This window comes from Salvelinus sp. IW2-2015, unplaced genomic scaffold (genome assembly GCF_002910315.2).
Source record: "Salvelinus sp. IW2-2015 unplaced genomic scaffold, ASM291031v2 Un_scaffold1935, whole genome shotgun sequence".
Lineage (NCBI taxonomy): Eukaryota > Metazoa > Chordata > Actinopteri > Salmoniformes > Salmonidae > Salvelinus > Salvelinus sp. IW2-2015.
In genome coordinates this window covers 94,543-107,914 of record NW_019943292.1, presented here as the reverse complement: position 1 = coordinate 107,914, position 13,372 = coordinate 94,543, and the positions used below count along the sequence as shown (strand labels likewise).

The 13,372-nt window shown below is 44.6% G+C and overlaps 1 protein-coding gene across 1 annotated transcript in view; it reads right to left on the bottom strand.

Moving 5' to 3' along the window:
* The window catches only part of jade1 (jade family PHD finger 1), a 51,066-nt gene that overhangs the window by 5,697 nt on the left and 31,997 nt on the right, over nt 1-13,372 (bottom strand). Inside the window, exon 10 of the mRNA XM_070439809.1 lies at nt 12,858-12,975. Within this exon, the coding sequence (XP_070295910.1) occupies nt 12,858-12,975 (118 nt within the window). The remainder of the gene's footprint in view (nt 1-12,857; nt 12,976-13,372) is intronic.

Sequence of the window (13,372 nt, the reverse complement as noted above, 5' to 3'; positions counted from 1 at the left end):
TCTGGGTTCTGATTGCGAGTGTCTGTTTTCCGCTGAGCCTCACCTTCCTCTCCTTTCACTTTCAGTCACATGATCACTAAACCCTATAACCCCGGTAACCTGCACCCTAAAAGCCTCAGATCACATTATTGAAACCTGATCCTAGTTAAAACTCCAACCCCTACTTCACTCATTCTTATTGGTGGTTTAGCATCAGTCTATCACTGAGCCTGACTGGCCTTTGACCCAGGTCTGGTTTTGGCTTTGATTGAGCAGCTTTCCTTGAGTCTCTCTTCCCTTCTGGTTCCATGGTCCTCCTCTTCCTGTCTTCTCGTTCATTCCTGGAATCCGACTCTCCTCTCCTCCTCTTTTCTCCTCTCCGTTATCTGGTCCTCCTTCCGATCCCCTGGTCCTCTCCTCTCTCCTGCTGCTCTTCTCGTGCTGCTCAGTTCTGGTGCCTCCTCCTCAGGGCTCCCTCCTACCCTCTATTCTGGTCTGCCGCTCTCCTACTTTCTGTCTTCAGTTTGCTGGATTGTTGCCTGTCGTCCTCTGGTATGATTGTCTTGTCTGTACCTCTTGACTGTCTACCCCCCTCAGGCAGGGACTTGTGTAGTAGATGTAGGCCTCCCTCCGGTGCCTCCCTGCGCGTCTCTCCTCTGGGTCTTCAGGCCGTGTACCCAAACACCCGCCACTGGAGCCGAAAAACCCCCCAACCAACTTTTGGGAAAGGGGGAACCGTGGGGGGGGGGGGGCCACGCTGTGGTCAGACACCCTGATGAAGACAACACCAAATAACAACACAGTTCAACACAGTTTCAACTGACATACACTTGCTCTGCCTAAAGAGGAAAGCTTCCACATTTAAACTCAGGAACAAATATCCAACAAGGACACAGTAAAACATGTCATCCCCATGAATGATGCAAGTCCCCCTCCGGCCCAGACTAATCGATGCATCTCCATTAGCAAGACGCATCATTCATTCAAATCGGGCCGAAAGGGTGTCAAGATATTTTGCGTGGGTTAGCTAGACTTAATCCCTGAGCCATGGTGCCAAATCTCATCCCTGAGTCAATAACCAGATCAAGAGGGACAAACATGGTGCCTGTGTATAGCCCACCGGTATTGGTCGATATGAATGTTCTGCATATGTTGCAGTCTTGAAGTTCATATCAACAAATTGTCACAATTTAGGGCTGTCAAAGTTAACGCTGTATCCAAGATTTTTTACAACATTATACATGTCCATTCACCCACCGCACGAGGCCTCTAAGTCGCACGTCTCCGCATAGTAGCCCCATCCCCAACCTAACCCATTCACACTATGCTACCCAATACACTATGCTAACCCAATCAACTTGTAACCTAAACCCAATCACACTATGCAACCCAATCCACACTTGCTAACCAATCACACTATCTTACCCTAACCCAATCACACGTATGCATAACCCCAACACACTATGCTAACCCAATCACACTATGGCTAACCCAATCACACTATGCTAAAATCCCATACACTATGCTAAACCAATCACACTATTGCTAACCCAATCAACATATGCTAACCTTAACCAATCACCACTATGCTAACCCTAACCCAATCACCACTATGCTAACCCAACCCCCATCCACTATCTAAACCCAATCAACACTATGCTAACCCCAACCCAATTCACACTATTGCTAACCCTTTAACCCAATCACACTATGCTTAAACCCAATCACACTATGCTAACCCATATATCACACTACTGCTAACCAATCACACTTGCTAACCCAATCACACTATGCTAACCCAATCAACTATGCTAACCCAATCACACTATTGCTAAACCCAATCACACTATGCTAACCCAACCCATCACACACTAAGATCCCTCACACTATGCTAACCAATTCACACTATGCTAACCCAATCACACTATGCTAACCCAATCACCACTATGCTAACCCAATCACCACTATGCTAACCCAAGTTTCACACTATGCTAACCCTAACCCAATCACCACATGCTAACGCATAACCCAATCACACTATTGCTAACCTACCCAATCACCACACCTATGCTAACCCTAAACCCATATCCACACACTATGCTACCTTAATAACCCAATCACACTATGCTAACCTTTAATAACGCCAATCACACTATGCTCAACCTTAAACCCAAATCACATATATGCTAAACCTTAATTAACCAATCACACTATGCTAACCTAACCCAATTCACCACTAGCTAACCCAACCCAAATCGCACACTCATTGCTAACCCCAACCCAATCCACACTATGCTAACCCAATCACACATGCTACCTTACCAACCCAATCACACTATGCTAACCTTAATAACCACATCACAACTATGCTACCTTAATAAACCCAATCACACTATGCTAAACTTTCCTAACGACAATCACACTAATAACCCAATCACACGTATGCTAACCCTAACACAAATACACTATGCCTAACCTTAAATAACCCAATCACACTAATTTGCTAACCTTAATAACCCAATCACACCTATGCTAACCCTAAACCCAATCACACTTAATAACCCTAATCACTACTATTGCTAACCTCTTAACGACACTATGCTACCCGTAATAAACCCAATCACCACTATGCTAACGCTTACCCAATACACCTATGCTACCCTACACCAATCACACTATGCTAACCTTTAATCTACCCGATCACACTATGCTTAACCCCTAACCAATCACACTATGCTTAACCCAATCAGCACTATGCTAACCTTAAACAACCCACATCACACTATGCTAACCTTAAAACCCAGATCACACTATGCTAACCATAACCCAATTCACCACTATGCTAACCTAACCCAATGTTCCACACTAAAACCCAATCACACTTGCTAACGCCTAACCAATCAACTATGCTACCGTAACCCAATTCACACTATGCGCACAGCTTTAGAACCAATTGTACAGAAGTTCAGTAAGCTAGCTAGCTATTTGCCTAAGCTCGCCATTGTAACTCACCTTTCCCCCCCCCTCAACCCCCACTCACCCCCCTCCTTTAACCCCCCCTATTTTTGTTTAGCTGGAATTATGTGTTATTAATTATGCTATAGGCTGAAATGCCTTTGATATAACCAGTTGATTTTAGAATCCAGAACATCCAATCCCATTTAGAATCAGAAACATCCAATCCATTTAGAATCAGAACATCCATCCCATTAGAATCAGAACATCCATCCCATTTAGAATCAGAACATCATCCCATTTAGAATCAGAAACATCCATCCCAATTATAGAATCAGAACATCCAATCCCATTTAGATCAGAGACTCCAATCCCATTTAGATCAGAACATCCAGCCCATTTAGAATCAGAACATCACATCCCATTTAGAATCAGGAACATCCCATCCCATTTAGATTACGGTTTTGTTGCCAGGTCAACAAGATTGTAATATCCTGTGTTTCACCAAGTCATGGCTGTACCCTGAACAAATATCAAATTAGCTGTTTTTCTATAATCGGCAGGAGTAGAACGACAGGGGGTTCCGGGGGTAAGGGGGCCTGTTTTTTTTTTTTCCCCCCAAGGGGAGGTGTCTCTTAAACAAACAGCTAGTGTGCGACCTCTAATAACTAAGGAAGTTCAAGGTTCTGCTCTCCTCATTTAAGAAACCTCATGATAAGTGTAGACATTTTTCAACATTTATAGTCATTTTAGCACTCTTATCTGGTGTGACTAACATTTAGTGCAACTTCATTTCTTAAGATAGCTAGGTGGGACAAAAACATATCACATCATGTGCTGTCAGTGAAGTCCTGAGCAGTAAAAAAATAATATATTTTTCTTTACATGAGACGTTAGTTCCCGAAAGGAATTATTTTTTTCCTTGATGACCACCACGCGGGGAGCCCAGCCAACATTCGGTTTGCAGTAGTTCAAGAAGATGAACAAGTGCCTGGATTAGACCTGCGTTCCTGTGTGACGGTAAGGTCGTACTCTATGGATGTTGCCTAGAAGCGACCTGCAGGTTGCGACGTCTGCACGAGAACAACAGAGTTGTCCAGGGTCACACCAAGGTTCTATGCTTCTGGATGAGAGACATTGTAGCTGTCAACACGGGGATGGAGAGGTTTTTGAAGCGGGCAGGCTCTTCACCGGGGAGGGAAGCAGTGAGCGGCTCGTGTATGCCGAGGTGAGTTTGAGGGGTGGGCCGACATCCAGGCACGCAAGAATGCGTCATCGCCACCTGGGTGCTCAGAAGGGGAAGTGAGGGTAGTAGTTGAGTGTCATCCGTCATAGCCAATGATAGGAGAGGGACCCAGACGTAGCAAGTGACTTGGTGCATAGAGCAACAGGGCCTAGAACCGAGCCCGGGGACACTCAGTAGTAGCGTACGTGGTTGCAGACACAGATCCTCCTCACGTCAGCTGGTAGGCGCCACCTGCCAGGCAGGATGCAATCCAAGAGTGTGCAGAGTCTGAAATCCCCAGCCATGAGAGGGTGCGAGAGGAGTATCTGATGGTTCAGTGTGAAGGCTGAGTGATACATTTACATTTACATTTAAGTCATTTAGCCAGACGCTTGCTTATGCCAGAGCGACTTACAAATTTTGGTGACATTCACCTTTATGACATCCCAGTGAACAGCCACTCTTACTAATAGTGCCATCTAAATATTTTATAGGGGGGGGGTGAGAAGGATTACTTTATCCTAATCCTAGGTATTCCTTAAAAGAGGGTGGGTTTCAGGTGTCTCCGGAAGGTGGTGGATTGACTCCGCTGTCCTTGCGTCCAGTGAGAGTTGTTCCAACATGGGGGACCAGAGCCAGCGAACAGTTTTGGGACTGGGGCTGAGCGGGAACGTGTACTTTCCTCAGTGTAGTGGTAGGGAGGCGAGCAGGCCAGAGGTGGATGAACGCAGTGCCCTTGTTTGGGTGTAGGGCCTGATCAGAGCCTGGAGGTACTGAGGTGCCGTTCCCCTCACAGCTCCGTAGGCAAGCACCATGGTCTTGTAGCGGATGCGAGCTTCAACTGGAAGCCAGTGGAGAGAGCGGAGGAGCGGGGTGACGTGAGAGGATAGATCTAGGAGGATGAGATCAGAAAAGAGAGAGCCAGCGGAGAGCACAGAGAAGAACACTCTCGGTTGAGTGACCTGTCTTGAAGCCTGATTGGTAAAGGTCAAGAAGATGATTCTGAAAGCGATAGCGAGAGAGGTGGTCAAAAACAGCACGGTCAAGTGTTTTGGAAAGAAAAGAAAGAAGGGATACAGGTCTGTAGGTTTTGACATCAGATGAGTCGAGTGTTGGTTTCTTGAGGGGAGMAACTCAGGCCATTTTGAAGTCAGGGAATGCAGCCAGTGGTCAGGGATGAGTTGATTGGGGAAGTGTGAAGGTCTCCAGAGATGGTCTGGAGAAGGGAGGAAGGGATGGGGTTGAACGGGCAGGTTGTTGGGTGGCCAGACCTTGTAAGTTGCAGGATGGGAGAAAGAGGTCAAGGCGTAGGGTAGTTCTGTGTGAGTGGGACCAGTGGACTCAGTAGGCTGAGTGAACGAGGAGCGGATGTCGTCAACCTTCTTTTCAAAGTGATTGACAAAGTCGCCCGCAGAGAGAGAGGAAGGGGTGGAGGATTAAGGAGGTAATAAAAATTACCTGAACCAGCCCTTGCACTTGACTTTCTATGCCAGTGATATGGGGTTGTCCCACCACTATACTACCCTCTATTTTAATATGAACTGTAAGTAGCTCTGGATAAGAGCATACTAAAATGTAAACATGGAAAAAAGTTTCCTAGGGTTAGAGGCAGAAGCTTTAAATTTAGAGTGATATAAATTGGCTTTAGCAGTGGATCCAGAGGAAGAGAAGACAGAGGAGGGAGWGAAAGGATGATAGGTCCTCCAGAAGTTTAGTTTTCCTCCATTTTCGCTCAGCTGCCCGCAGCCCTGTTCTGTAAGCTCGCTACGAGGGTCGAGCCGGCCGGGAGGAAAAGGGTCGGCGCGAGTCATAGGATGCAGAAAGGGAGGATAGTAGGGTTGAAGAGGCAGAATCGGGAGACAAAAGGAAGAAGGATAGGATAGAAGACGAGAGAGTAGTGGGAGAGAGAGAGCGAAGAATGTGAAAGCGCATGACCATCTGGGTAGGGGTAGAGTGGTTAGGGTTGGAGGAAAGGGAGACAGAAAAGGAAAAGTAGTGATCAGAGACCTGGAAGGAAGCTGCAGTGAGTTTAGTAGGTGAAAAGCCTCTAGTAAAGATGAGGTCAAGCATTTTGCCTGCCTTGAGTGAGAGGGGAAAGGGTGAGTTTAAAAGAGTTGGAAAGAAATTGAATCGAAGGCAGACGTCGGGAGGTTGAAGTCGCCAAGTACGAAGAGCGGTGAGCCATCATCAGGAAATGAGCTCATCAAGTTGTCAAGCTCATTGAGGAACTCTAAAGGCATCTGGTGGCTGATAGATGACAACAATGTTAAGCTTGAGTGGAAAGGTGACAGTGACGGTATGGAATTCAAATGAGATAGGTAGGTGAGAGAGGGATTAATGTCAAGTGTACTGTAACTGGTTGTTTCAGTCCACTTAACTTCTTATGGCTGCAGGGGCAGTATTGAGTAGCTTGGATGAAAAGTGCACAGAGGTGCCCATAGTAAACTGCCTGCTCCTCAGTCCCAGTTGCTAATATATGCATATAATTTGTATTGGATAGAAAACACTCTGAAGTTTCTAAAACTGTTGAATTATGTCTGTGAGTATAACAGAACTCATAATGGCAGGCAAAAACCTGAGAAGTTCCACTTCCTGTTTGAATTTTTTTCTGAGGTGGCAGATTTTCAACCAAGCTCTCGTTGAAATTACAGCGAGATATTGATGAGTTTTTCACTTCCTACGGCTTCCACTAGATGTCAACAGTCAATAGAACTTTGTCTGATGATCTAATGTGAAGGGGGGCCGAAGGAGACAGGAATGAGTAATCACTGCCACGAGCTGACCATGCTCTGACCATGCGCGTTCACATGAGAGGGAGCTCTGTTCCATCGCTCATCTGAAGTCAATCTAATTCTCCGGTTGGAACGTTATTCAAGATGTTCAACATTCTAAAGATTGATTCAGTACATCGTTGACATTGTTCTACTGACTGTTACGGAACTTTTGGACATTCGTCACGTTATAGTGGACGCGCTTTGTGACTTTGGAATTGTTTACCAAAGGCGCTAACCAAAGTAGCTAATTGGACATAAATAACGGACATTATCAAACAAATCAAGCATTTATTGTGGACCTGGGATTCCTAGGACTGCATTCTGATGAAGTTCATCAAAGGTAAGGAAACATTTATCATGTATTTCTGGTTTCTGTTGACCCCACATGGCGGCTAATTTGGCTATTGTTCTGAGCTCAGTCTCAGATTATTGCATGATTAGCTTTTTCCGTAAAGTTTTTTTGAAATCTGACAGCGGTTGCATTAAGGAGAGGTATATCTATAATTCCATGTGTATAACTTGTATTATCATCTACATTTATGATGAGTATTTCTGTTGAAACGATGTGGCTATGCAAAGTCACTTGATGTTTTTGGAACTAGTGAATGTAACGCGCCAATGCAAACTCAGATTTTTTGTTATAAATATGAACTTTATCAAACAAAACATGCATGTATTGTGTAACATGAAGTCCTATGAGGGTCATTTGATGAAGATCAAAGGTTAGTGATTCATTTTATCTCCATTTCTGCTTTTTGTGAAAGCTATCTTTCGCTGGAAAAATGTCTGTGCTTATTGTGGTTTGGTGGTGACCTAACATAATAGTTTGTAGTGCTTTCGCTGAAAAGCATATTTGAAATCGGACACTTTGGTGGGATTAACAACAAGATTACCTTTAAAATGGTATAAGACACATGTATGTTTGAGGAATTTTAATTATGAGATTTCTGTTGTTTGAATTTGGCGCCCTGCACTTTCACTGGCTGTTGTCATATCGATCCCGGTAGCGGGATACAGCCATAAGAAGTTTTAAAGTAGATGGCCCCAAATACAGTACTACAAGTGCATTCAGAAAGTATTCAGACCCCTTGACTTTTTCCACATTATGTAACATTACAGCCTTATTCTAAAATTAATTAAATTGTTTCCCCCCCTCAATCTACGCAAAATACCCCATAACGACAAAGCAAAAACAGGTTTAGAATTTTTTGCAAATGCATAAAATAAAAAATAAGTATTCAGACCCTTTACTCAGTACTTTGTTTAAGCACCTTTAGCAGCGATTACAGCCTCGATTCTTCTTCGGCGTGACACTACAAGCTTGTCACACCTGTATTTGGGGAGTTTCTCCCATTCTTCTCTGCAGATCCTCTCAAGATCTGTCGGGTTGGATGGGGAATGTCGCTGCACAGCTATTTTCAGGTCTCTCCAGAGATGTTCGATCAGGTTCAAGTCCGGGCTCTGACTGGGCCACTCAAAGAAATTGAGACTTGTCCCGAAGCCACTCCCACGTTGTCTTGGCTGTGTGCCTAGGGTTGTTGTCCTGTTGGAAGGTGAACCTTCGCCCCAGTCTGAGGTCCTGAGCGCTCTGGAGCAGGTTTTCATCAAGGATCTCTGTACTTTGTTCAGTTCATCTTTACTTCAATCCCGACTAGTCTCCCAGTCTCTGCCACTGAAAAACATCCCCACAGCATGATGCTGCCACCACCATGCTTCACCATAGGGATGGTGCCAGGTGTCCTCCAGAAGTGACAATTGGCATGCAGGCCAAAGTGTTCAATCTTGGTTTCATCAGACCAGAGAATCTTGTTTCTCTTTAGGTGACTTTTGGCAAACTCCAAGCGGCTTCCGTCTGGCCACACTACTATAAAGGCCTGATTGGTGGAGTGCTGCAGAGATGATTGTCCTTCTGGAAGATTCTCTCAGAGTGACTATTAGGTTCCTGATCAAGGCCCTTTTCCTTTGATTGTTGGTATTGGTGGTTCCAAACTTCTTCCATTTACGAATGATAGAGGCCACTGTGTTCTTGGGGACCTTCAATGCTGCAGATATGTTTTGGTACCCTTCTGCAGATCTGYGCCTCGAGGTGACCAAGAACCCGATGGTCACTCTGACAGAGCTCCAGAATTCCTCTGTGGAGATGGGAGAACCTTCCAGAAGGACAACCATCTCTGCAGCACTCCACCAAGCAGGCCTTTATGGTACAGCGGCCAGACGGAAGCCACTCCTCAGTAAAAGACACATGACAGCCCGCTTGGAGTTTGCCAAAAGGTACCTAAAGGACTCTGACCATCAGAAACAAGATTCTCTGGTCTGATGAAACCAAGATTGAACTTTTCGGCCTGAATCGCAAGCATCACGTCTGGAGGAAACCTGGTACCATCCCTACGGTGAAGCACGGTGGTGGCAGCAACATGCTGTTGGGATGCTTTTCAGCAGCAGGAACTGGGAGACTAGTCAGGATCGAGGAAAGGATGAACATAGCAAAGTACAGAGAGCTCCTTGGTGAAAATTCTGCTCCAGAGCGCTCAGGACCTCAGACAGGGGCGAAGGTTCAAGTTCCAACAGAACAACGACCCTAAGCACACAGCCAAGACAACGCAGGAGTGGCTTCGGGACACGTCTCTGAATGTCCTTGAGCGGCCCAGCCAGAGCCTGGACTTGAATCCGATCGAAAATCCTCCAGACTGCCTTAATTTTGCCAGACCCCAGGAAGAGTAGCTGATGCCTTGGCAGCTGCTAATGGGGATCCATAATAAATATAAATACAAATCTCTGGAGAGACCTGAAAATAGCTGTGCAGCAATGCTCCCCATCCAATCTAACAGAGCTTGAGAGGATCTGCAGAGAGGAATGGGAGAAACTCCACAAATACAGGTGTGCCAAACTTGTAGCGTCATACCCAAGAAGACTTGAGGCTGTAATCACTGCCAAAGGTGCTTAAACAAAGTACTGAGTAAAGGGTCTGAATACTTATGTATATATATATATATATATATATATATATATATATATATATATATATATATATATATATATATATCTGGGATATTTCAGTAATTAAACAAAAAAATACATTTGCAGAAATTTCTAAAAACCTGTTTTTGCTCCGTCATTATGGGGTATTGTGTGTAGATTGATGAGGAGGAAAAAACGATCTAATCCATTTTAGAATAAGGCTGTAATGTAACAAAATGTGGAACAATCAGGGGTCTGAATACTTTCCCGAATGCACTGTATAAGAAGATTAGGAAAGTATTATTTTCTCGACATGGATTTAACCCCATATTTTTTTTTTTTTTTTACAATAAACAGTCTAAATCCTGTCTAAGCTATATGGATTTGGATAATTTTGCTATTTGATTTAGAATTTTAAAGACCCTTTGAAGCACCAATATTTATTTTCTTTTTTTAGAATATTTATTTTGGGCCTTTTTACTGCTGTTAACCCATACAAACGCATTGAATAACAGATTCACATGGAACATAGTCCCCCCCCAAAAATCTAAAGGAAGTTTGTTCTGAATTGTTCGTCCGAGAGATAAGAAATATCAGGAAATTGCATTTAACCCCATATTTTTGGCACTAAACAGTCTCCAGATATACAGTACCAGTCAAAAGTTGACACCTACTCATTCAAGGGTTTTCTTTATATTTTACAATTTTCTACATTGTAGAATAATACTGAAGACATCAAAACTATGAAATAACACATATGGAAACAATGTTTAACAAATAAAAATATATTTTAGATTCTTCAAAGTAGCCACCCTTTGCCTTGACAGCTTTGCACACTCTTGGCATTCTCTCAACCAGCTTCACCTGGAATGCTTTTCCAACAGTTTTGAAAGAGTTCCCGCATATGCTGAGCACTTGTTGGCTTCTTTTCCTTCACTCTGCGGTCCAACTCATCCCAAACAATCTCAATTGGGTTGAGGTCGGATGATTGGTCATCTGATGCAGCACTCCATCACTCTCCTTCTTGGTCAAATAGCCCTTACACAGCCTGGAGGTGTGTTGGGCCATTGTCCTGTTGAAAAACAAATGATAGTCCCACTAAGGGCAAACCAGATGGGATGGTGTATTGCTGCAGAATGCTGTGGTAGCCATGCTGGTTAAGTGTCATCAGCAAAGCACCCCAAACACCATCACACCTCCTCCTCCATGCTTCACGGTGGGAACCACACATGCAGAGATCATCTGTTCACGTACTCTGCGTTTCACAGACACGGCGGTTGGAACTAAAAATCTCAAATTTGGACTCATCAGACCAAAGGACAGATTTCCACCGGTCTAATGTCCATTGCTCGTGTTTCTTGGCCCAAGCAAGTCTCTTCTTCTTACTGGTGTCCTTTAGTAGTGGTTTCTTTGCAGCAATTCRACCATGAAGGCCTGATGCACACAGTCTCCTCTGAACAGTTGAGATGTGTCTGTTACTTGAACTCTGTGAAGCATTTATTTGGGCTGCAATCTGAGGTTCAATTAACTCTAATGAACTTTCCTGTGGTGGTCCTCATGTGAGCCAGTTTAATTCAGACGAGGCCTGAGGGCATCCGAGAGCAAAGCAACTGACATTTACATGTTCATGAAAGTCTCAGCTTTCCACAGAGGGACGCTACAGACAGAAGTTGGCAGATTGGCTGTACCAACTTCAGACTAGTCACAAGATGCTTGTGGGGGTCGGAGAACACCATCGATTTCGTGAGAGTCTCATCTTTCCATAGAGGGGTCATAATAGTTTTGTAGGCCAACCCGTTCTGACGCTACAGACGACACTGTCTGTGTGGGTGGCCCATTTCAGATTGTCAAACGCGTCGGGATGCCTTCCACAAGCTTCCCACAATAAGTTGGGTGAATTTTGGCCCATTCCTCCTGACAGAGCTGGTGTAACTGAGTCAGGTTTGTAGGCCTCCTTGCTCATACATGATTTTTCAGTTCTGCCCACACATTTTCTATAGGATTGAGGTCAGGGCTTTCTGATGGCCACTCCAATACCTTGACTTTGTTGTCCTTAAGCCATTTTGCACCAACTTTGGAAGTATGCTTGGGGTCATTGTCCATTTGGAAAGACCCATTTGCGACCAAGCTTTAACTTCCTGACTGATGTCTTGAGATGTTGCTTCAATATATCCACATCATTTTCCTACCTCATGATGCTATCTATTTTGTGAAGTGCACCAGTCCCTCCTGCAGCAAAGCAMCCCCACAACATGATGCTGCCACCCCCGTGCTTCACGGTTGGGATGGTGTTCTTCGGCTTGCAAACCTCCCCCTTTTTCCTCCAAACATAACAATGGTCATTATGGCCAAACAGTTCCATTTTTGTTTCATCAAACCAGAGGACATTTCTCAAAAAAGTACGATCTTTGTCCCCATGTGCAGTTGCAAACCTTAGTCTGGCTTTTTTAATGGCAGTTTTGGAGCAGTGGCTTCTTCCTTGCTGAGCGGCCTTTCAGGTTATGCCGATATAGGACTGGTTTTACTGTGGATATAGATACTTTTGTTCCTGTTTCCTCCAATATCTTCACATGGTCCTTTGCTGTTGTTCTGAGATTGATATGCACTTTGGGCACCAAAGTACATTCATCTCTAGGAGACAGAACGCGTCTCCTTCCTGAGCGGTATGACGGCTGCGTGGTCCCATGGTGTTTACATACTTGCGTACTATTGCTTGTTCAGATGAACGTGGTACCTTCAGGCGTTTGGAAATTGCTCACAAGGATATATCAGACTTGTGGAGGTCTACAAGTTTTTCCTAACCACAACGTACCAGCCTAATCCTATCCATGACTACCAGCCTAACCATGACGTACCAGCCTAATCCTATCCATGACTACCAGCCTAACCACAACGTACCAGCCTAATCCTAACCATGACTACCAGCCTAACCATGACGTACCAGCCTAATCCTATCCATGACGTACCGTTGATGATCTCATGGTCCAGCAACTCGGCCTGATGAGTGAAGATCTGTTCCTGGATCCTCCACAGAGTCCTCTTTATCTTCTCCCTCCGTGTGACCATGTAGGTCAGGTTACGCACCTGCAACACAACCAGGTGACACAATTTACAGACTCAAACCTCCCAAACACCACAAAATAAACCTCTCTCATCTTGTCATACACAACACAAACATGTGTAGGGTGACAATCTGGTCCTCTGTCTCTCGCTAAGTGTCTCCAGCTGCTGTCTGTCTAGTAGAGTAGTACTGTCAGTCTGTCTGTCTGTCTAGTAGAGTAGTACTGTCAGTCTGTCAGTCTGTCTAGTAGAGTAGTACCGTCAGTCAGTCTGTCTAGTAGAGTAGTACCGTCAGTCAGTCTGTCTAGTAGAGTAGTACTGTCAGTCTGTCTGTCTGTCTAGTAGAGTAGTACTGTCAGTCTGTCTGTCTGTCTAGTAGAGTAGTACTGTCAGTCTGTCTAGTAGAGTAGTACTGTCAGTC